The sequence below is a fragment of the Saccoglossus kowalevskii genome, chromosome 10 (assembly GCF_978046115.1).
Source record: "Saccoglossus kowalevskii chromosome 10, keSacKowa6.1, whole genome shotgun sequence".
NCBI classification, from domain to species: domain Eukaryota; kingdom Metazoa; phylum Hemichordata; class Enteropneusta; family Harrimaniidae; genus Saccoglossus; species Saccoglossus kowalevskii.
The window spans coordinates 34,355,880-34,382,327 of NC_140650.1; the positions used below are offsets into that span (position 1 = coordinate 34,355,880).

A 26,448-nucleotide genomic window follows, 5' to 3' on the forward strand; every position below is an offset into this window, starting at 1 on the left:
AGTGGAAGCTACCCTACACTGAGTGGAACACAAGCTATCTAGTACCCATCCATAAAGCACGGGACATTTCAGATGTAAATAATTATAGGGGCATTGCCCTCTCAAACTGTATTTCAAAAATATTTAATTCGATCATGAACAACAGGTTAAAAAGTTTTCTTGAAAATACGAAATTCTTTCAAAATAATCAGTTTGGATTTCGTGAAAATCATCGTACAACAGATAACATTTTCATTCTAAAATCACTGATCAATAAGTATATAAATCAGGCAAGTAAATCTTCATATTTATTTGCTTGTTTTATTGACTTGCGTAAAGCATTCGATAGTGTTTGGAGAAATTGTCTGTTATATAAGTTATTCAAAGCTGGTGTAACAGGAAAGTGTTTCCATTTGATTAAGACTATGTATTTAGACACCAGATATGCAATTAAAACAAATCAAGGCCGCACTGATTCCTTTTTATCTAGTAGTGGTGTAAAACAAGGGTGTAATTTGAGTCCCCTTCTATTCAATGTCTTCATTAATGACTTATCGGATAGTGTTAATTCAAACCTGTTAAGTCTAGGGAACTCAGATTTAAACAGTCTGCTTTTTGCTGATGACATAGTATTGGTATCAGATTCAAGCAAAGGGCTACAAAATAACCTAGACAAACTTAGTACGTCTTGTGAGATGTGGAAATTAAATGTAAATATTAATAAGACAAAAATAATTATTTTTAATAAAAGGGGGAGAACTCTTGACAATGTTTTCTATTTTGGTGATCAGGAAATTCAAATAGTATCTTCATATACTTATCTGGGAATTACATTTCAAAGCAGTGGAAATTTCACAATAGCGATAGACTGCTTAGCTAAAAAATCATTACGTGCATTGGGTGCACTTAGACAAACTTTAAATTTAGGGAATCACACTGTTTCCCCCCGAAATGCCATACATCATTTTAAAAGTACAGTGTTACCAATTATCATGTATGGGTCAGAAGTATGGGGTGCTTTCACTTTTAAACTGTACAAAACAAAACAAAATAGTATTATTACTAATGAAGCATTCATTGAAAAATTGTTTAGTGACAAAACCCAATTTGAACAGCTTCACATCAAATTCTGTAAGCAGGTCTTGGGTGTACATAAGAAAGCAAGCAATAATGCTGTCAGAGCAGAGTTGGGATGCTACCCTATTATTATTGAACTCTGCACACATATGCTGAAATTCTGGAAAAGACTTAAGAATTATAAATGTAATGAATTGGTGTGTTCTGCTTTCAACCAAGAAAAAAATAGCACCGGTAATACTTGGACAGCATTTATTAATAAACTGCTTGAAATTACTGAAACTAGTGTAGCTGGGATTGATATTTCAAATTTTAAAACAAAGTTAAAACAATTGTATGTACAAAAAATGTGGTTGCAAAGTCTACAAAAAACAGAAAATAACAAATTACGAACATACAACAAAATAAAATTAGCATTCAAATTTGAGCCATACCTGGATCTTATGAAAAATATAAAACATCGAACCAGCTTAACTAGATTTAGAATTTCAGCTCATTCACTTCCAATTGAAAAGTTGAGATATCAAGGAATACTTCCAGAAGAAAGAATTTGTACACTATGTGATCTAGGGGCTGTTGGCAGTGAAACTCATGCATTCATGGACTGTGAAAATATTGAAATTAAGAATAGTCGTTTAGAATTTTTAAATATGGTTTCGGTTTATGATGAAAAAATTCAAGAATTATCCAAGGATAACTTACTTAAAAAAATATTTACCTCAAATGATAGTTTCATTGTTAACAGTCTCGGAAAATTTGTCCATCAAATTATAATGTCTAACAATATCTAAACTTTACTTTTGTTTCTTATTACATGTACTACTAATATTTTATATTTCTTTGCTTACTTATTGTTTTATTTGTTATTGATGTTTGTTACTTGTTTTTGTATGTTTATTGACCATTGATAATGTAATTCAATGCATTATTTCGTGCCAAATAAAATATACTATACTATACTACTATGACGTATTCAGTACTTAGTGTGATTGGCTTTATGATTGAAGGTTACGCCCTAGAGTCTTTTTACTGTTTTGTAATTGGTTAGAGTTTTGAAAATGAATAAAGAGAGTTTGAGTCGGTCTTGGCGAATACTCCACGATGGACGCAGTCTAAAGTGCAGTCCTGGAGAGCCTTGGGGCGAGTGTTGACGCAGTCTAAAAGAGTCTTGGGTCAGCCTTGCGATAGTCTTGGGGATTTTTCCCCAGGGCGCCGTGTCTTATAGAGTGCTCGAATGACCGACTAAGACGAGAGTTGAAACGTATTTCGTTGTGTGTGTCTTATTTGACTGTAAAGTATAAGTGACTTTCCCGATCCCGTACCTCAAGGGGACGAGATAGAGAGACGAGACGAGTTTCCCCTCTGACAAGTGTGGAGAACCCAGAGAGAGAGAGGATTTTACCCAGTGATATGACTATGAAATATAGGAAAATAAACTGAAATCAACCCAAATACCAAGTAAAATCACAAATTTGACAATTGTTGTGAAAAAAGTGTACGTAAATGTGATTGGAAGCGTATAAATGAAATCTAAATTTTCCGTATTCTAAAATCTACTACAATGCCCGAACGACCGTGTGTAAATTTCATGTAAACAAACAATGTATTTTACTCGCGTTGTATAAGTCGCTATGGGTACAACATCGAACAGGACGCGGCACGATTACTGCCGACCTTCAATATGCGATAATTAAATTATAGAACATTTTGGAGTAGGCAATATCAAGGTTCCAGTCACAGGTTTACATTGAAAGTGGCTGGATCCACAAGGGTTTGTCAACTCTCAAGTGAGAGTACACAAAGTGTGATTCGCCGTCAGTTGACAGGCCCCTGTGGCTGGACCCCTTATGCTTAGTTGATTTTAATAATATTAGTAGTAATCATTAAGTAATAATTAACGCTATACTGCCAACACAACAAATCCATTCCTTTCATTTTTTATACATGTTTATAAATTTAACAATTTCAAACAGAAATGAGGTTTCTATTGGCTGATTGAGTAATACTGGAACTTTTCAAAATGACATCATTGCTCACTGCCCTGGTTGTTATTACAAAACTATAGTTTCCTCTTTTTGGCCACCCATACCGAAATACACATCAAATGTAAATAAATTTACTGTCTACAGTGAAACAGAGTTAAACCGGAATGAAACAATGAACTATTCTTTTTCATATAGTCAGTCTGTTAAGTTTTCTTGATTTAAACATCTGATAATCACCCAAATAATCATAATAATAATCAATGACATTTTTGTGGGCCAGTGTTGATATAGCAAGCATAAATGAAATGGGAATATATTATTTTGGAAATGAACTAAATGTCACCAAAATAAAAACATAAACATCATCTACATTATTGTCAACAAACTTGAGGGTAAGTTAGCTTACAGTCAATCTACAAAACAAAAGCGAATTTTAAATTTATTAACAAAATGTTTGTAAGTGAAAATTTATAACAATAACAAAATATTGACCCATTATTATGCAAATTAGATGATTAACATGCACAATTTTTTTACCCAAAACTGATCAGGTCTGGGCATTATCCAACAGAATCAATCAAGCTTTAAAAAATGACTGATTATGCAAATTAGGTAATTAATATACACAAATTTTTACCCCAAACAGAACACATCTGCACATTGTTCCTGAGCATCTATGTACCAAATTTCATTGAAATGCAATGAATGGATCTTGAGATAATGGCGGGACAGATGTACATGCAGACAGGGTATCCACAAAGATCCCCATATTTCGCTAACACATTACCTTTAGTTTATAGATATCAGTAGAATAAATCAAGAAATGTTAACAGATTGACTGTTTAATTCTGAATTATATTCAGGGTTTTACCAGTAGGGAAGTGTGAGCTATTACGAACCAAAGTCAGTCATGAATCAGTTCGAATTTTGACACACGATATACATTTCAAATGATGCAATGATTTTTTCCTCCACTTAACAAATATGCACGAAGACAGTACAACGAGAGTATTGACCACAGTGCAGTGAAGGTCGATGTGATGATGTACTGTCTGAGTGCATACTTTGAGGTATTCTCGTAATAACCTTATTATTATACATCCTTTCCTTCCAAGAATACACCAAGGGAATGCTGAAATCCGAAAAGTTTAGAACAGAATCAGTGAACTTCTTTGTGTGGAGTCTGGTCAAAGCCTTGTGGCAGCCTAGTTTGTTTTTATTATTAGAGGACGCTTATGCAAGTAATCATTCCATATTTGGAGTTCACATTTCTTTATATAGTAGTAAAATACCCCAAAATCACAGCACACTAACTTATGGCGTTACGGTGACAGATGTATAATAATGTGGTATATACTCAGAAACATACAGCCTCATATGAGAATACCTCATACTGTCTACTGTAACTGTTAATGGATCATCAATATATAACATTCCAAAGTTTACTAAATAAACAAAATACTTGACTTTCATGTTTTCTGAAAATATTTTTAATGTCGTAGTAGTTATACATTTGTTGTATACATATAGAAGTTGGACATCAGTCACATGACTCTATTTATATTTTATACTTTTTACGACAGAGAATTTTCACTCAAGCACTGACAATATTTTAATAAATAAATACTTAATTTTGTCAGTTAAAAATACATTATTGACATGACATCACAGTAAAATAGAAGATGAAATATATTACTAAAAATTTTATCTGATAAAGTAAAACAATTAGTGTATATAAAATGTAAATATTCAATTACAGATCTTCCACATGTACAAACTGTTTGTACAAGGTGACAGTTATAGACATTGAATGTCACTGTTAAATCTTTCTGATATTTCTTCTGAGAAATCATACTACATCATATGATAGAGACTTAAAGACAAATGGCATTAGGATATTCACTGTCATCAGACGAGCATCCATCATTCACACATTCCCAGTAGAACTGACAAAGTTCCCCCAAAGTCAGATGTACAAAAAAATAAAAAATAAATAAAAATAGGCAAAACAGAATAAAAAAATTTCTGCATTCATGATTAAAGAAATTTTCGACAAATGTGTATACTTTTTGAGTTATTTCTTTGCTTCATACAGTATCACGTCGAAGCCAAAGCAAGTGACTAGACCATAACCTAATTAAAATGAGGTCAGTTACGTACACCTGTGACTTTATAAGAAATATTTGTAGACTAACAAAATCTTAACATCCATCCAAATTTCAAGTCGACTTCTTCCTCAAGATATATACAGGTCAGACTGTCACATACAGAAGACAGACGTCAGATTTATTGATATGCAATATTCTATAAAGGAAATTATTACCTTCCCTTGCTATGAATCTGAACAGTGTAAGATTGTTTAAGAATATTTAGACATTATCGCAATAAAATAGATCTGAGATAGATTTTTATATTATAATAAATGGATCTATTTTTATTTGACTAAACTAAATATTGATCTTTTGAACATTTAAAAAAATGTTATGTCACATAGTTTTTAAGTCTTTTTGTGCAATTTCTTTGTTAAAGGGTGGAGATCATAGTTCCACGTATGCATGAGACACATGTATAGAACACATGTTTGCGCAGGTCAATGTGTACAAAAAAAAGAGACACGAACAATTTTTAACTAGTAAATTCCTGGGATGCCTGTAATACATAGAAGGACTTTAAGGTATCAAAGTTGGTATTGTGTGCACATCATGACCAGGTTAAAACTCGCTTTCATGTTTGCCACTGGGAGAACACATTACTGTTTACAAACCTTGCACAGACGTAACATGATTACCATTGCCCTTCAATTTTGAATCAAATAGTCATAATTTCTTCCTTTTTAAAAAAAAAATTACCATAAAATCTGTATTAGAAGCCGCATCCCAAATAGAAGTCGCACCCATTCTTTTTAAACATTTGAGAACCAAAAATTCATTGTTTCTCATATGTCTAGATGCTCTTATAGAAGCCGCATCCTATCTGTTGCATTGTACCATTTTAATAGAAGTCGTGGCTTCTAATACAGATTTTACAGTACATGTACTGGAAAATTACTTACAACTATATCTTGGCGATAGTATAATAATTGTACATACTAATAGGGGGTCAAAGCATTAGTTACAAAACATGATAAATATATACATCTATAATACACACTGTAACTGAGACATTGGATTCACTTATTGCACTTATACCACTCTTGGTGACGTAACCCATTGCTCTGGCTGTGTGTTTACTTCACCCTTGGTTTTTGTCTCTACATCAAATTTGTAATCCGACACAGTAGATTAGTAATTGCCACAGCTGCTTTCATGTGCAGGTAATCACCACATATGCATACTAGCAAGAACCACAGTTTGTTTCATATATATATTAGTTTGTGCACATGTAGATTTGTAATTCACCCACTTGTTAGTGTCAAGCATTTCTGAACTAATGAGCTTGGCCAGGTAAAAAAGCTGAGAATTTTCAAGCTAAATGAGGGATCTTTCTCCCCAACAAAAAACGTTTGCCACGCTGGGTTTGAACCATGACTTTTGTACTGGTAGTCAGTATCTATAATCCCTGCTCTAATGAGGGATTTAGTTGGCATGGCTATACAGAATTAAACATTTAAAGAATACATTCATCATCGCATGATATGTATAACAATGCACTGAATAGAATCACCTGTTTTTATGGAAATGTACCCTTCCATTGAAAGCAATGTGTGCATTTCTTTCGCATTTTTTTGGATAGTTTGCTTGTGACAGCTACTAGATGCTGTGTGGATGTTATAATTAAAATGGTACAGCTACTCATCCAGTTTTATTATTTGATATTAATATTTTCAGCAAGCAAATGAGATGACCTTATAGATGTGTAAATTTTGAAAAGTCAATTCTAGCATATTCTCCGGTGTCTAGATTCTTTGCCATAACCGTGTTTGGATCAGCATTAGGAACCCGATGTTCAATGAACACACGTTGGATACACACATCCTGAAAAAACAAAGTGACATACAATATACTGCAGTGAAACTCGTATGCCAATTTTTCTTTCAAATTTCATCAATGCGATGACATACTGATAAGAAGTGATACACTGTATTTACTCTATTAGAAGCACATCTCTAATAAAAAAACACAAACCAAAATTTACATTTATAGTATAATCATTAAAATAACAAGCCATGCATGACACAGTCCCCGTTAGTTATCAATTTTAAGATATATACTTTTGTTTATAGTAATATAGCTGGAATATAACCATGTCGGGAATATGATTATGATGATGTTTAACATTAAAATGATTGACATTTGTGTCTGATTGTCAAACAAGTACTTGTCCATATTGGAAGATATTGCTCTGGAACAGCATTCAAAATCAGCCATTTTGAATACATGTATATATATAACATGATGTATAACGAATATATAAAATTTAAATATAATAAGTCAAAGCATTTAAGAGATATGGCTCTAGAAGCCCAATCATTAAAACAAAGTGGCCGCCAGTCAGCCATTTTGAATCCAATCTGAGAAAAAAATAAATGATGTGCATCAGGAACCTGTAATGTCTAATACATGTACCAAGTTTGAACGAAATCGATCCATAAATGCCAGAAATGCTTGATATTTGATGATTGTTTAGCACAAAAAAGGCCACCATTTGGTCATTTTGAATAGGATCGTCAAACCAATATATCTGTCTATCTATGACATGATGTATAATGAATAATTAAAATTTGAACATAATCAGTGAAAGCAAGTCAGAGATATGGCACGAGAACCACATTCATTAATACAAAATGGCTACCAGTCGGCCATTTTGAATCTTATCTGAAAAACAAAATTATTTGCAGCAAGGTTCCATAATGTCTAATGTATATACCAAGTTTGAACAAAATCCATCTGTAAACAGCCGAGAAATGGTTGATTTTTAGGTTGTTTTAGCACAAAAATGGCCGCCATTCGGCCATCTTGAATTTTGATCGTGAAACAAATTGATGTGCATATGTATAATATCATGTATGATGTGTGTGTGAAGTTCGTTTGTGATTGGTCCAGGCATTTCTAAGATACATGTCCGGGCGCACGGACACACACGCACGCACGCACGGACACACAGAGGTCAAAACATAAGTCCCCGTTTTCGGACTGCGTCTGAACGAGGACTAATTATGTCTATAAGTGTATATGCTTCTAAAGAGTAAATATTGTATTTGCTGTACTAGAAGTGCACCTCCAATAAAAGTATGTATAAACAACAAAAGATTTCTTTATATTGGCTCTAGTAGAACCATGTGAAACAAGTTTTTTTGGCTTTTACTGTTTTACCGTTCACACATCAACAATTTCTCAACAACAATTAATTTATATTCAAAAATCAAATTTATTTAAATAGACCCAGGATGTTCAAATAATATTATGTGCTTCTAAAAAAGCATGGTACCGTTAAAGTCATAATATAAACCTATATTACAATGTATCAATTTAAAAATTGGGATCAAAAGCTGAAGTTCGGGGTGCGGTTTCTATTACGTACATATTGCAATCACTAAATGGGCGTGGTCATTTTTTGCCCACAACACTTGCACAAAACAAACAATACACCGTACAATCTCTTGAATAGGCGTCAGGGAAGAGTGAGAGGCTTTACTTTGGTTCTAAAATAGGCGTTACGAAATGTCACAGTTACAGTCAATCAAAAAAAACTGTACACATGATAAAAAAATACTCACTATATTTAATGTAATCATTTTTTTTTTAATTTTCTTGTTAACGAAAAGTATATTCTAACAGAAGTTTCAAGTAAAAACAAACACGAATGCACTGCTTAGTAGCAAATGATCACAGAACGGTAGCGCAATCCGGCCATGCTGTGGTTCACAAGTGAATAACTTACTTGTTTTCAAAGTGTTTAAATTGGCAATTATTATTCATTAGTGATTACAATAACGCACGAAAAATAAATCCGTTGAATTGTTATGAAATGCAAGTAGTTTCACCGTAAACGAATGATTTCAGTCACATGTAAACGGTCGATACGATACCGGCCATGTTTTTGAATGCACACGTGACGTTTTATTGACCGATTAGGTCATGTCGCTAATTAACCAATCAAAATGCTGGATGGTGCCCACGTGTCCAAATTACATAGCTCATTTAAATATGTTAATGAAAGTTCAGCGACCTCAGGGTGAACACGGAAGAGATTTACCGATAATGTAGTGCGATGTCTTGGCTTTGATTTCCATGGGAAAACGACATGATTTTTTTTGTAAATCAAGAAATTTTTTGTTTTCGAAAGATAAACTGAGTATTGAAGAAGAATTTAACACTTTTACGGTGATAACAGCTCATTGTCGAAAACTTACGAAACACAGACGTATTCAGAAAGAGTATTGACAGAGGTTGCCGCCAGAATAAAAGCAGTTTCATTGCGTGTCTGACATCCTATCACCGCTGAACAATAAATAGGTGTGACTATTTTTAGGCACGTTGTCGAAACAAATAAATAGGATTAGGAACAATGCCATTTTGGACCAGCTGGTTGAAACAATGAAGTCAGTCACGGTCTTGTTGAATTGGGGGTGCGGTTAGTAATAGGTACTTTTCAGGTTTTCAATTTTTGTTAAGAACTCTTCAATCCTGAAGCCGGAATTGGGGGTGTGGTTACTATTACGTATGCGGTTTATATTAGGACTTTAACGGTAATATGGCAACAGCTAGATTACTGAATTATACAAGTATTCCCAAACGGATTGAAATGAAATTTACTGATTGCAAAAATATGGGGACGAGAGGCATTTAAATTTCAATGCCTATTATATGTGAATGATAACATAGAGAAACGTAAAGTGTACACAAAAAACAAACAAACAGCAGATTTGTAATAACCATAGAAAGTAGAATATAAATTAGAAAACTCACCTCTAAATACCTGACTGCAGCTGGAGTAATCAAAGCACATCCTGACATATAGAGAGAGTCCAACTGTGGACAGCTATTAGCAATAGCCAAAATACTTTTATCTGTCAGGCTATGGATTCCGGATAAGACCACCTCTTCCAGTGGACAATTTCTTGCAATAGCACAGATTCCGGCATCAGTCACCTGAAATTAACGATAAAAGTTTGTAAAAACCTACTGATTTTGAAAGAAGTGGGTCCTGAGGACCCTTTATTCCCAATCACAAATGCAACCCTGGTATCGACCATAGCTTCAGTGAAATGGATTTGACTAACTGATGTATTGACTGTATTGAAAGTGAACTTTAAGATACATGACAATATCAACCTGTTATACAATCAGTATACTGGCTTCATGCATATTTGATGATATTTTTATGGTAACTTTATATTATTTTCCACTATATTTTTAGAAGATATGAATTAGTTTACTTACCTGCTTACAGGTTTTAAAATTAACCATTTTCAATTTTCTGCAATGTAGTGCTAATGTCATAAGTAGGATATCGTCAACACAGCCCACACCCGCTAAAGCCACTCGTTCCAAATTATGACAGGATTCGGACATAGCTAATAACACTTCATAAGAAAACTGAACAAAGAGTAGAATAAAAAATATATAAATTTATCATATCCAAGAATGACATGATTAATATGATGATATATTTATAATACAAGCGTAGACAATGTGTATAAAGCTATGTGGTCAAGTTCCCATTTTAAGTCAACTTGTTTTGACCAATAGCATCACAGAATTCACAGAAAAGTGATTATGGTGCTGCTCAAGAAGGCAAGACACATACAATGCACGCTTTGTGAATATCTGATGAACATAGCAAACAGACTGATGAACCTAGCAAACAGACTGATGAACCTAGCAAACAGACTGATGAATCTAGCAAACAGACTGATGAACCCGGCAAACAGACTGATGAACCCGGCAAACAGACTGATGAACCTAGCAAACAGACTGATGAACCTAGCAAACAGACTGATGAACCTGGCAAACAGACTGATGAACCTAGCAAACAGACTGATGAACCTAGCAAACAGACTGATGAACCTGGCAAACAGACTGATGAACCTAGCAAACAGACTGATGAACCTAGCAAACAGACTGATGAACCTAGCAAACAGACTGATGAACCTGGCAAACAGACTGATGAACCTGGCAAACAGACTGATGAACCTGGCAAACAGACTGATGAACCTGGCAAACAGACTGATGAACCAGTTCTTCCAGAGACTCTTTCCTTTGCACTTGATTCATTGCTTATCTTATCCATAGTATCTTTCATCATCATGATGAGAATGATATACACTCAAGACACTTGATTATTTACATTTATAAAGATTAAACAAAGCTATGTGTTGCCTCTTTTTAAGTTTCTTTATCAAATTCATTAAATACTTGACCCAAATAGTCACACATAATAAAACATTTGGATATCTATGGTAAGCATATACATGTAGTTCAATTTACTAATTTGCAAAAGTCAAAAACAGTCAATCAGCAAAGTGCAATCTTAGCAAGGCTGTACATAAATAATCAATGGTGAAAAAAAAGTAATGACGGGGTCTCCATATTATGCACTATGTTTAACTTTTTACAAAACGATAATAGGTTTCAATTTGGAACTGTTACAGCCATTTTAATTATGAGCATTAGCAAACTTCTTAATGAGTGAATGGTTATGCAAATTAGCCATTATCTCCACTTGTGTTTTTCAGTTTACCATGGAAGTTCAAATCTAAATAGCTCACACAATTCTTGTTTATTTTGAGTGAAACTTTCACACAACGTTTATCAGTTGTTTATTAACAAATGGGCGTCCAGGCGTATATTTAGTATGTTTTGTTTTCATATTTCATATTACAAAGTTGTCAAGCAGGATGTGTGCAGTATAGTCAATCCCGGTCAGTATTTCACACTTCGAATGTCATTGTCCGAGAATGCAAAGCTTTAAAAATAAGCCCAGACGTCCTTTTGTTCGTAGAGACGTTGTCAAAATAGTGTGAAAATGTCAAGACAAACTGACAAAAACTGTGGGAGCTAATTAATTTTCAATCTCTCTGACCAACCAGAAAACACGAACGGAGATAATGGCTGTTTTATGAAAGTGACGTTAATCGTCCACAAAAATGGCTATTGCATCACGACGACATGCCAAAATCTATCATACACCGACGCTTGCTGATGTTCAATCGTCAGATAAAAAAATAAAATAAAAATATTTAGAATACTAGGGAAACGAACGTAAAATTGTCCGCGGAGTCAAAACCTTGCGTGAAAACTGTCATGGTGTCGTGTTATCTTTTCCACTTAGAGAGGGGCACAATGGATTACGTAAAGCCGATGAGATATTCATACAGTTATACAAACATAGCAATCCCCATTGGGTGGGTTGAGTCTAAATTTACCTTTCCCCAAACCTTTAACAAATACTCCGTATGACCCAGTTTTTCAGGATCTCCGGTGAAATGGATCGTGTGAAGTTAGACGGCTAGGTTGAAATGGGCCGTAATATTTTGCGACACAATGGTTATTCACAGTTTTTGTACTCAATCGTTCAAACGCCGGTGAGAAAAAGTCGAAATGGAAGACAACTATTGTAAATCGAAACAGGTTTCATTCAACTACGAGCAGACGCGGAGGGTCGATAAAAGTTATAACGAACTCTGACCTCTGGAAATACCTCATTCATAGAGTGCCATAGTACCAGAGGTCGCCGAACACAGCAGTACAACGTACTTTGCGACATCGCTACAGATGCATGCTAGCTGACAAGGGGGTTTCCGATTAAGGTAACCAAGATGGCATCGCAGAGTGCGTGATTTTTCCCACAGTGTTTAAAAACAGCATCTCGTTGCCGATGTTTCTGTAATTAGCGGGGTATTTTTTATTTTTAAGTAACCGAGCGTTTCACGTTTGTGTATTTTGCCACTGAAAAGTTAGTTATCGATGACAGCACAACAATGGTCTGAATGATGTTTATCCACTACTACATCGCAATGCTATCAGCACGGTGATCGTTACAGCAAAACAACAAATGTAAAATTAGTCAGATTTATAATGCCTTCGGAGAAAAAAATGCGTGAAAAACAATATTTAACAGTATTCCACTGGAAGCTGCCAGGCTAGAAGTTGTCGACATGTTGCGAGATAAGGGTGAAAAAGTTTACTTATCATTTACAACTGTATGTTTTTTGTATTCCGCTTGCATGCTGGAAGCGTCTACGTCTTGTCTTTTCTGTAGTTTGCAAGACTAGTTGGTAGCGCTTGAGGTAAGTTAAACAGGGTCGCGGACAGGAAGTTACACATCGCCGCACCATAACTGAGGCCAGCAACTCATTTGCATATAACATCAACAGTGACTTGTCAATCAAAGAGCAACGTAAACAAACTTTCGGGACATTTAATCACATACGTGTGCCTTGATTCCCTATATTTTAAAATCCATTTTTGGGCATGTTCCAGCATTGAAAATGCTCCGAAATTTCAACACTATCTAGCCAAGACTGGGTAAGAAAAGCAAAAAAAAAAAAAAAATTCACTTCGAGTGCCCACGAACATGCATCTATACCTTAATCATAATCTGGGTAATTTGATTTGAACATAGAAAACCTGACATACTATGTTATTTACTTTGACTTTCTAGTCTAGTCTGATTTCATCTCCCTAACAATGTATCAAATAGTTACGACTTACCGACATACAGGCACTTAATACCAGTGTTGTAATATTTTCAGCTCTCTTCCTGTCTTCTAACAATGGATACAGGGTCTCACCACTAACTTTTGTACAAAATGACAAAGCCAAGGATTGTAAATTTTTACAGTGATTGACCATAGAACGGAGAATAGAATCGGTGACAACACCACCACAACAGTTTAGATCTACCAGATCTAGCTGTGGACCTAATGAACTGAATATCTGGGGAAAAATACATATGAATAATATAATAAATACATATGAATAATATAATAAATACATATGAATAATATAATAAATATATATGTTATTGAAAAGACAAGATTCAAAAACATATAATTGTTTTGTTTTTTTAGCAATTATGCCGTCCTTTTGGGAAATGAACTTCAACCCTCCATTCATCAGTCAATCAAAGAGAAATCTGAAAAATCATCTGTTTAGAAAACAGTTTTTCATTTAATTTCGATTTTAATGGTAAAGTTATTTTTTAAGTATTTTGAATTTCTTTTTTATAAAACAGTTAATTTGTTGGTTAATGTGATTTGTTTTCATGTATTCTAAAATGGTGTGTGATGCAGTGAGCATCACTTAATACAAATTTATTATCATTATTTTATAAATCCCTATTCGATGTACTGTCTTCGTGCATACTTTGAGGTATCCTCATAATACCCTCATATTATATTCAGTTATTTCATTTATATTAACTAATAGCTCTTGTGTTGCAATGACAACCTATTTTTTATATATTTAGTTTTAACCTTGTGCCAGTATTATATGATTTACTTATAACTCTTATGTTGCAAGTATGGCGTTTTAGTATTTATTTACTAAGAACTTGTGCATTACAAGCACAGAGCATTTCTTATTATTTAGTTTTGAATTGTACAGTGTAAAAATTATTAAATTATTTACTCAAAACTCATATGTTGAAGGTACAGCTTTTTTCTTATCAGATGAATCTTACAGAAGAATACAAGGCTGTACAAACTACATTGATAAGTTCCAACAAATTGTATCAAGATTGGTCTTTGATTATTCGGACTGTGAACGAGCCAGCCTTTATACCAGTTTCATGCTTTTATTCATTACACTTTTCACTAATACTGTAAAATGACTAGTTTTCACTGGGTTTAAATTTTGCTGATTTGCCATTTCAGGCATATTCAGTGGGTTTTAAATTCACGGTTTATCATTTAGATAATGTGTTCTATGCTAAATTTTACATATTCACTGGGTTTTAATTTAGCGCATTTTCCAGTCAGCAAAATAGGCAAAATTAAAACCCAGTGAATAATTAACCCCTTTACAGTAATTCAGACAAGTGGCTGCTGTCTCACCTTTTCCATGTTTTCATCACTCAGAGTACTTATCCCACAGAGTTTGACACTTTGTAAGTGTACCAGTCTACACAGGATATCCGGAAGATGTTGACCGTTGACTTGTATTCCACATAATGAAAGGTCTTCTAGACTGCTTGGTAAATGTAACAAACCTTCACAATCTGCAGTGGAGCTCACTTTGTAACAGTATGCTAGGTCTAGGTTTTGAAGATATTTGCAATTACTTCCAATCTGAAAACACATAGGCATATTTCAATTACAAATCTTACTTGATAGTTGTTGGGCTTTAAGTGGTACTGTCAGATGTAGAAATTTTACCCTATAAAATTAGGAATCATAGCACATCTATTTTAATAATCAATTCTCAGAGATTCAAGTTTCCCAGTTCTGAACACTTTCTAAAAATGTGTGTCTCAAAACTTTTAATTTTTACCTGCCTATCGACACCATAAAAATACAATGTTTCCTTTCAAATAACCACCAATGACTTATCACTGAATTGGTCTGATTCATTCATGACCAATTTTGTTCAATGCAGGCAAAATAAGTTAGATGCCATTCCTCACTTCAAGCTCATTTTAAACTTACATTAATGTTGTCATAAGCGACCAATTTATAGTTTCACTTCACCCAACAAAACATGTTTTGATATTGGTTAATACTGAGATTGTTATAATGTTCATTCAACCTTTGTGTCGGCACCATGAAAACAGTAATACATATCTTTAAATTACATTCATCATTTCTTTTCTATATTGCCATAAATCAGTTACATATTTCCTAATTAAAGCTGATGAGGTTTTTTCCACATCCTCATTTTTATTCCAAAGAAACACTAAGAAGGAAATTAAATCTATATTAATTTAAATTCTGAACGACACTTCAAATCTACTAGTAGTATGACACTACTAGTAGTCACAGTTTAAGTTGCCTTCGCAAATCATACAAGTTCATACTCCTGGATTCTGCCGTAAATTTGCCCTGCGCCATTAAACTGCAGTTTGGGTTTTTGAAAAAAAATTTCAGCAGTTTTTAAAGTTTTATTTTAAATATTTTGGCATAATTTTTCAGACATTTCAATCTTTCCTGACACCTGAAATAGTCTATTTAAGTTTTTATTCAAGAGTATATTTATTGTGACTAGCGTGAATGGGTAAGAATGTTATCACTGTAAAAAATGTTAAATTATTCTTTTAATGCTCAGTTTATCTTTTGAAACAATTAATTTTTGATTTAAAAAAAAAAAATCATGCCATTTTCCCATCAAAATCCAAGCCAAAAGATTATACAACACAGACAAATCTCTTCCGCGTTGCATTCAATAACATTAACATATTTAAATAAGCTATGGTAATCTGAACACGTTGGCATCATCCAGCATTTTGATTGGTTAATTAGCGATTTAGGTCAACTCATGCAAGTGAAAGGACATGGCGGATACCCTACAGCATCGAGCGTTTATACGAGACCGGAATCATTTGCTTACGATGAAACTAAGTTGAATTTTATTTGTATTTCATAACAATTCAACAAATTTATTTTTTGTACGTTATTATAATCACTGCTGAGTGATAACTAACAATTGTGAAACGCAGCATGACCGGATTGCGCAACCGTGATCATTTGCTGCTACGCAATGTAGTTGTGTTCATTAAAAACATATTTTGATCACAAAAACTTCAGCGTATAATGGCGCTGCAAGTGATGCTGACGCAACACTGAAGCGAAGCAAAGCAAAGACAAACTGAAATGAAGCTAAACTGTTTATATGAACCTGAAGTCTAATAAGTCAAAGCCTATGTGACAGCTGTTTATATGAACCTGAAGTCTAATAAGCCAAAGCCTATGTGACAGCTGTTTATATGAACCTGAAGTCTAATAAGCCAAAGCCTATGTGACAGCTGTTTATATGAACCTGAAGTCTAATAAGCCAAAGCCTATGTGACAGCTGTTTATATGAACCTGAAGTCTAATAAGTCAAAGCCTATGTGACAGCTGTTTATATGAACCTGAAGTCTAATAAGCCAAAGCCTATGTGACAGCTGTTTATATGAACCTGAAGTCTAATAAGCCAAAGCCTATGTGACAGCTGTTTATATGAACCTGAAGTCTAATAAGTCAAAGCCTATGTGACAGCTGTTTATATGAACCTGAAGTCTAATAAGTCAAAGCCTATGTGACAGCTGTTTATATGAACCTGAAGTCTAATAAGTCAAAGCCTATGTGACAGCTGTTTATATGAACCTGAAGTCTAATAAGTCAAAGCCTATGTGACAGCTGTGCTGTAGATGGCATACAAATATTATGCACTTTAAATATACTTAGCTTAGAGCATACATACATCACACATAGAACTGTGAAAATGAATCATGCTTACTTGTTTAAGACCTTCTTTGGTGACTCTGCTACAACCATGAAGAACTAATCTGAAAGATCAAATTTATTGGGAATAAATATTAGAGTAAGAATGATGTACAAAATTTTACACTTATCATGGGTACATTACAACCTTCAAAAACTTCTATTTTGATAAATAAATACAGTGATGTAGATAATTCTTCCAATAGGTGGTTACATTGGAAAATAGACGAGCACAGCTAGTGAAAGAAGGGCTGGTTTTTACACATTCTAATACAAAATCAAAGAAGGCTTAGAAAGAACTCCCGTATGTATTGGAGACACATTAAAAATTAATTCAAAATTACTTGTACTTGAGATATTATAACTAATATGAACAGATTTGAGTGTAAAACTAATAAGGTCTGTGCAATGTAAAACTAATAAAGTCTGCATAATGTAATATCTAAGTACCAAATTTCATTGAAAATAGAACCCAAAAATTGTGAATTACTTATGTTAATTAGGTAATTAATATGCACAATTATTTACTCCAATACTAATCAGGTCTCTGCATAGTCCGAGAAGATCTGTCGCAAGTCTCATTAAAATGTGTATAGTACTTGAGATATCAGGCGAAAAGCTGAAAATTAACTAATTATGCTAATAAGGAGATTAATATGCACAAACTAATCAGGTCTCTGCATAGTCATTAAGTAAGAAATGTGATTACTACTTAAATTACCACTTAAATATTAATATATTAAAATATTAAAAGCTGAAAATTAATTAATTATGCAAATTAGGTAATTAATATGTACTGATATTACCCTAAAAACTATCAGGTCTGTGCAGTGTCCTATGACATGTGTGTACCAAGTTTTATTGAAATGTGATGATTAGTACTTGAGATATCAGTGGAAAGGCCGAAAATTGATAAATCATTATGCAAATAAGGTAATTAATATGCACTGATTTTTACCCAAAACTAATCAAATCTGCGCATTAGTTCAGAGTACATACTGTATGTGCCAAGTTTCATCAAAATCCAATGAGTGGTTCTTTAGATATCAGTGGAACAGTCATGGAACAGCTACAAATCAGCTAATTATTATGCAAATTAGGTAATTAATATGCATGGATTTTTACCAAAACCTAATCAAATCTGCGCATTGGCCCAGAGCATCTATGTACCAAGTTTCATCAAAAATCAATGCATAGTTTTTGGGATATCGGTGGAAAAGACAGACACACATACAGACACACTAACTGCAAAGACTCCCATAGACTGGCGGAGTCGGGATGATTAGTTTTTTTTTTTTTTTAGTTTAAATAAAATAAAAAAATTCGCGAAATGAAGTGTTAGCGCGAAATCACCCCGACTGGTTTATTCTGCTGGAAATTCATTACTATTAAATATTCATGATGCACATATAATAATGAGGTGGGCGCGGAAATACGTGCATAATGAGGTCAACATGGTAAAGGTCACATTGCAGACCCAACATGGCTGCACGTTGAAATTTGAGTTTGTCGTAGTCGTCGTAAATAGACTTAAAAAGTAACTCGTAGTAGTTGTAGAATTAAAAAAAACGGCTGCTACGATCAGCCGACGTCTTCTCGGTCAGAGGTCAGTTGAAGAGACGTTGTGATTGACTTAGATGATTGTCAATTAGAACACTCATTAACATAATTACCCATTGAAAAATCGACGGGTTCCTGCAGTGTCGATAGAGGGCCATGCAGAATAAACCAGTCGGGGTGATTTCGCAGTTACAGGGGATTTTGTGCTAACACCTCCATTTCGCGAATTTTTTTATTTTATATAAACTACAAAAACAAATTAATCGCCCCGACTGCGCCAGTCTAAGACTCCCATTGTGTGCTTCGCACATGGGAGTCAAAAATAACCAAAACATAATTTCTATTGTCATTACGAGACCTCACAAATTTAGCAAACTTCTCTGTGTGGGGTCCAGTCAAACTTCGTGCTTGGGGCTGCATATTTGTTTGTATTATTAGAGGATGCTTATGTGCGTTGTCATTCTATATTTAGGGTACGTATTTTCTAATTTAGTAGGATGCAAATACACAGTACAATACCGCAAAATTTATGGCGTTACGGTAACAGATGTGTAATATTAATATACTATATTATAATTTGTCACTTGGGATTGTTTAATGCAAATACTAAGGTTCTTACTTTTTCAGATTATGACATTTCTGTGCAAGGACACTTACGCTACCATCACCAAGATCATATAAACCACCAATATCAAGAATTTCCTGAAATAAATAATGCAAGATTAAAGTCAACATCCTACTACAGAGTGGTCTCGAAACAAGTCAACATCCTACTACAGAGTGGTCTCGAAACAAGTCAACATCCTACTACAGAGTGGTCTCGAAACAAGTCAACATCCTACTACAGAGTGGTCTCGAAACAAGTCAACATCCTACTACAGAGTGGTCTCGAAACAAGTCAACGTCCTACTACAGAGTGGTCTCGAAACAAGTCAACGTCCTACTACAGAGTGGTCTCGAAACAAGTCAACATCCTACTACAGAGTGGTCTCGAAACAAGTCAACATCCTACTACAGAGTGGTCTCGAAACAAGTCAACATCCTACTACAGAGTGGTCTCGAAACAAGTCAACGTCCTACTACAGAGTGGTCTCGAAACAAGTCAACGTCCTACTACAGAGTGGTCTCGAAACAAGTCAACGTCCTACTACAGAGTGGTCTCGAAACAAGTCAACATCCTACTACAGAGTGGTCTCGAAACAAGTCAACATCCTACTACAGAGTGGTCTCGAAACAAGTCAACATCCTACTACAGAGTGGTCTCGAAACAAGTCAACATCCTACTACAGAGTGGTCTCGAAACAAGTCAACATCCTACTACAGAGTGGTCTCGAAACAGCAACTGTTTGCAGGATGAATTACAATGCCTGTACAGGTACATTATAGCATTAAGTAAAATTCTTAAATCGATATTTAGAAGTTGGTTTATTGTGTTGGGCTAGTTCTTGATGGAATTTGAATATTTTTAAATTTCCATCATAAAACAGTTCCTGCACTGTCAATGGTAGAACTCTGCATACATGTTGCATTAATAACTTACTCATTCATCCATGACAAGCACTTATTCAAGAATGTTGCCCTCCAAATCTATCAAAAAATTACTACCGGTAGTGTAAATAGTGAAAGCATAAGAATACATGATGAGCAAATTTTGACTTTATATCACACTTTTCCAGATATCCTAATAGACCTATACATTTAGCTTGACAGAGGGTGTTAAATTGAATTTCTGAAATATAGACAATGTAGCCAAATTGGGAACATTTTTTTTTACCATTTTGGGTACTTTCTCTTGTCAGAGTTGATGATTAATTAGCTCACTGAATTTTGGTAACCATTCACCTGCATGTAAAGATATTATGTTGAACTCACCAAGTTTGACAGTAGTGTCTGCGCAATATGTATTACAATTTCATCACAGAGTTTACCACAGAATGGAATTAACAATGTTCTAATCGTTGGATTGTTTGTTACCAAGATTTGAACTCCATCATTCTCTAGTTTTGCACACTGTCTCAAATCTACATGCAGCAAGACAGGAGATGACACATGCTGAAGTCCTTGGAAGGTTAGATGGGGAAGCTTTCTTAACTCTAAAGTGTGCAGCTCATCTTGATTTGATACAAGTGACTTTATTCCAACATCTGGAAATAATAAAAAGGTTGAACCACTTGTTTTTATCAATGCATACAGGATGAAAACAATTCTGTGAGCCCCTAAGATTCTTGCAATAGTCACTGTGAACCCCTAAGATTCTTCCAATAGTCACTATGAGCCCCTAAGATTCTTTAAATAGTCACTTTGAACCCCTAAGATTCTTGCAATAGTCACTGTGAGCCCCTAAGATTTTTTCAATGGTCACTATGAGCCACTAAGATTCTTTCAATGGTCACTGTGAGCCCCTAAGATTCTTGCAATAGCCACCGTGAGCCCCTAAAATTTTTTCAATGGTCACTGTGAGCCCCTAAGATTCTTTCAATGGTCACTGTGAACCCCTAAGATTCTTCCAATAGTCACTATGAGCCCCTAAGATTCTTTAAATAGTCACTTTGAGCCCCTAAGATTCTTGCAATAGTCACTGTGAGCCCCTAAGATTCTTGCAATAGTCACTGTGAGCCCCTAAGATTCTTTCAATAGTCACTGTGAACCCCTAAGATTCTTCCAATAGTCACTATGAGCCCTAAGATTCTTTAAATAGTCACTTTGAGCCCCTAAGATTCTTTCAATGGTCACTGTGAGCCCCTAAGATTCTTGCAATAGTCAATGTGAGCCCTTAAGATTCTTTAAATAGTCACTTTGAGCCCCTAAGATTTTTGCAATAGTCAATGTGAGCCCCTAAGATTCTTGCAATAGTCACTATGAGCCCCTAAGATTCTTGTAATAGTCACTGTGAGCCCCTACGATTCCTGCAATAGTCACTGTGAGCCCCTAAGATTCTTGCAATAGCCACCGTGAGCCCCTAAAATTGTTTCAATGGTCACTATGAGCCACTAAGATTCTTTCAATGGTCACTGTGAGCCCCTAAGATTCTTTAAATAGTCACTGTGAGCCCCTAAGATTCCTGCAATAGTCACTGTGAGCCCCTAAGATTCTTGTGATAGTCACTGTGAACCCTTAAGACTCTTGCAAAAGTAACTGTGAGCCCCTAAGATTCTTGCAATAGTCACTGTGAACCCCTAAGATTCTTGCAATAGTCACTGTGAACCCCTAAGACTCTTGCAAAAGTAACTGTGAGCCCCTAAGATTCTTGCAATAGTCACTGTGAACCCCTAAGATTCTTGCAATAGTCACTGTGAACCCCTAAGATTCTTGCAATAGTCACTATGAGCGCCTAAGAATCTTGTGATAGTCACAGTGACCTTGAATATTTCACTTCTACAAAATGTTTTCTGATTCACAATTTACTCACCTGAAATTTCATTGCACCCATGTACTGTAATTGACTGCAATTTACAAGAGGACTTTTCAATATTTCTGAGTACATCGTCTGTGACTTGCTGGCATTTGTAAAAACATATCCTGGTCAATGCTGGTGAAAACAGATGATAACTGATATGTCTTAGATAATCTGGGGTGAGTCTATCATGGCAAGCCAGGCGTTCCAATAACAATTCTTTGTATATTGTTGGAAGGAAATTCCCCACACGACTGATTGTGTCCAGATTTGTTCCAACACATTCCAAGCACAGGTCAGAAAGTTTCTTTACCATCTTAATTAATGCGTCTAGGATCTTTTTATTCTGGTATGGTTGATGGAAAATTAAATAGATTTATATTTAATACATACATGTATCAAATCTACACTGCAATCAACAAAGCCATGTTTGTACTTGATATTTATAAACTCAATTGTTTTCATTTGAAGTCACCATTCAAATTCAACGTGGATTAGCTTGGTCGATACCACTTACATTCTACCAATATTAATGTATATGGTAATCAAAGTGTAACTGTCATATGAGTTGATAAATATTTAGCTTGAATTAGTAAAATGATTAATAATAGTATTGCCATTTTCATTGCACGTGGCAATTTTCGGAATTAATAGCAAACTAGAATTTTAAGGTATGAATGATTTTAATACATCATTATTATAAGTATTTTGTCATTTATTTGAAGTATTATCAGCATTGTACACTAATTTATTTGAATCAATATTCTGACCTTATTTCAGCATTTATGTACATGATAATTTTAAATATCACATCATGCCTTCTAGTGCTTTCTTAGCTTCTGACATATCTCGGTATTAAATTTATAAAGTTATTCTGCAAAAGGGAAAAAAAAACATGTTAAAAAGATACTTTTATGAAATGAACTTACATGTATGTTTCAATATAACTTTTCAACTATTTTCGTGCAGAGTTATTTCCATGTTCCGTATTGTTTGTACATCTATTAATACATGAAGTTTGGTGGAAAAATCTTGCAAATTTATAAGATTCATTTGCAGAGTTTGTTTATAAATTTAAAAATAAAATTACCGGTAAGAAAGTTATGTGGGCACACACTGCTGTAAGTAAAATGCATTTAAATTCACAAGGTGTTCTACATATACCACTAAGAATCTATTTCATGAGTTTGATGAATATTTTGAGGGTCCTAGATTTCAGCTGCCCAACACTTATTCTGTTTCAAGAGAAAATTTTGCTCATTGTTAACGACAAGGATCCCTTTATTTGATTTGGTGAGCAAAATTGTGCTAAAGGTAGCAGAATAGTTTTTTGGGCACTTTTCACATTTTTTTTGAAAATCACACGAATAGCTCCCTAAGGCATGCTACATACATTGATGTTATTATTTTATTGAAAAAAAATATCTTGTACAAGTAAACTGATTTTTTTCTTGTGTGCAAACAAATGGCCAAGTTTTTGTTTATCCAGTGTACACCAAACTAGTGCATCTCATTAATATGCATGGTTTACAAACATAACTGAACTGAGGGTAAATAGTTTTAAGTTGAGCCACTTTCTTTATTTGCTATTTACAAACAACTGATAAGATATCTGTTTGTAGTTTACACACAGCTGATAAGATGTGTGCACTGCTGCCTTTCTAGACAGGAAGTACAGCAAAGACAAAACAATCGCTTTTGAACAACAAATTTTGAATAAACAAAAAAGTACATGAATGTACCACTTCAATGTAATTATATGTTAACAGAATAAAAACTTACAATAAATTTCTGTAATATTTTTCTTGGCTTTGTCATTGAAAGGTGTCTGACCACGGGGTTACTTTCTTAGTCCAGAAGTAATGCAGTTACATTGGGAGGGGGCTCCCTTTTACAAAATATGGTTGCAAACAATAAAATACGGTCATCTGTGGTGGCTATGCATTGCATGAAAATTCTGATAACAGGCCGCAAACTACATGTAAAGGTTGATCAATGATAAGAATATGCTTGGACCTGGTTTATATAATCCATTTTTCAGAGGAGTTTTCACCAAGTAGGCATACTTGCATGCTTAGGTTTTTCTAAATTCGTAAATTATGTTACATGTAATAAATCTGTCTGATAAATACTTGGTTGTTTTATCTAATGTGCTCATGCGAACAAAATGCACGGCAACGAAATAGTAGCGTGACCCCCCCCCCCCGGGGCCGACGTCTTGACATCGGATAGTGGGCCAGTGTTTCACGCAAGGCAAGGGTTGACTTTTTCGTACGACTTCGGTAAAAAATAAAAGTATCATCTAAAATCTAGGTAGTTTTTATAGATGATAACAGTGAGTCCGGTTACAATTAAATTTTGAAGAGATTCATCTACAAGTATAAGACCGGAGGTTACTGCGACGGTAAAACTCTGTTTTGCGGGATTTGATTTTTAATAGCACAGGAAATGCTACATGCCGGCATACATCACTGGGTCACATTTTACAATTATTCTATTCACACCAATTAAAAAACAGGGCAGCTTCCTTCATTAATGTGCAAAATATGCAAAGAAGGAGAGGGTTATCAGTAATTCTTTAGTTTAGTTGTCATTCACTAATTATGGACGAGATAGTAAGCACGCGAAAATTTCCAAGAAAAAGAAAGCGAACAAACAGAACCGCCCACTTTGCATAATCCAAGCTTTAATAAATGACGTCACCGTTCGTTATCAGCACAGACCATCACAAAACTCCATAGCGTGAAAGAAAACGGCCAAAAAATATCACAGATATAAATGTCGGTTCATGATTTTTCCTGAAAACAACTTTCAAAGCATTTCATTTACAATTAGCCCATGTAAATTTTGCTCCTAAAACGGGAGTTAACGTTGATTGAAGTTTGAAATCATAAAAGTGCCGATTTCTCGGTGTTCGGTTTTTGGCAATTACCGTTGACCTAATTTTAAATGGCGTTTCAGTGAATAGCGCTACGATGTCGCCTTTTAACTTTTCTTACTCTTGGATATGTTGGCTTCATATCCGTATTTACATATTTGCAAAATTCTATTGCGTTTTTTCACAAACCTCGCGCAAACCACCAGTATACTCTAACTTTAACACCAAAAAACGTGCTTGAAATTTGTGATTTTCGGAAAGAAAAAAAAACTTAATGCAAAAAATAGAAATACGGATTTAAACTTCATGACCTTTGCTTCAAAACAGTGTAAAGTTTTTGATCGCATGAATGACTGTAGAGATGACAATTGAAATTTTATTCACGTTAGTTAAATTATCAGCCCCGCTGATTTTCAGAGTCACGTGACGCTAAAACAAACACAATGTTCACAAAATATTAATAGTAGGAAAATACAAGTCAAGAGCTTTCTAAACATATATAGATTGTATGGTTTCTTGTAAAATTTATTCCGATTATAGGTGTTTACATTTTTCATGCAAGAAAACTATCCTGCTACCTTAAAATCCAACTTGGTTTGATGTTTGGTCGATTCAGGCTGAAAGTGAACAACTTAGGGGGTCCATATTTGGTGGGTTGGCAGTTTTGGTTGTCGGGAAACCATGACTGCATATACATGTAGTAAAAGAGTTTGGATACATGAATGAATAAAATATTTGCCAAAAAAACAAAACAAACAAAAAATTCTCCCAGAATCTCCCCCCCTCCCGGTTCACAATTAACCCCTTGATAAGTACCTGATATTTTAAGTCTGAATGAGTCTGTTCGCCTGCCTCGTACAAGTGCCCCGCCCACAATATGCATACCAGTTTTATACAGCCAGCAAGAAATACGCTATCTTTAGCGATCTGAGTCACCCAGTCATTAAATGACAAGGACAAACAATTTTGGTGTAGGCGGGGCTATTATTCAATTCAGGACTCAATCTTTAAATTATTCTTTTTGAATAGAAGTCGCTTGGATACCAAATTTACCTGAAAGTTGCATAAATATTCCGTTTACTCACGTTGGAATCTTCCGATTTCAGCTTCAGTTCAGGTACTTCACGGATTTACATTGTCAGCCACCATCTTGGAAGTGGGTTATACCATTATTTAAAAAGGAGTTATCTTGATTTTTAATTGAATTGTAAAC

At 34.6% G+C, this 26,448-nt stretch overlaps 1 protein-coding gene across 2 annotated transcripts; it reads right to left on the reverse strand.

Moving 5' to 3' along the window:
• Positions 1 to 4,508: 4,508 nt before the first annotated feature.
• LOC100375761 (F-box and leucine-rich repeat protein 13-like) lies at positions 4,509 to 26,400 on the reverse strand. Of its 2 annotated transcripts, none has more exons than XM_085504551.1 (11): positions 26,321 to 26,400; positions 23,128 to 23,231; positions 22,373 to 22,703; positions 20,836 to 21,107; positions 19,583 to 19,665; positions 17,420 to 17,468; positions 15,040 to 15,273; positions 13,697 to 13,921; positions 10,424 to 10,579; positions 9,950 to 10,132; positions 4,509 to 7,015 (listed from the first exon to the last, which is right to left on the reverse strand). In XM_085504551.1, the coding sequence occupies exons 3-11, from the start codon at positions 22,671 to 22,673 to the stop codon at positions 6,887 to 6,889; spliced, it is 1,632 nt and encodes a 543-aa protein (XP_085360677.1). In that variant the 5' UTR covers positions 22,674 to 22,703; positions 23,128 to 23,231; positions 26,321 to 26,400; the 3' UTR covers positions 4,509 to 6,886. The 2 variants fall into 2 exon arrangements, with proteins under 2 accessions (XP_085360677.1, XP_085360678.1); XM_085504552.1 differs by having other exon boundaries at positions 26,289 to 26,394.
• Between the last annotated feature and the right edge of the window lie 48 nt (positions 26,401 to 26,448).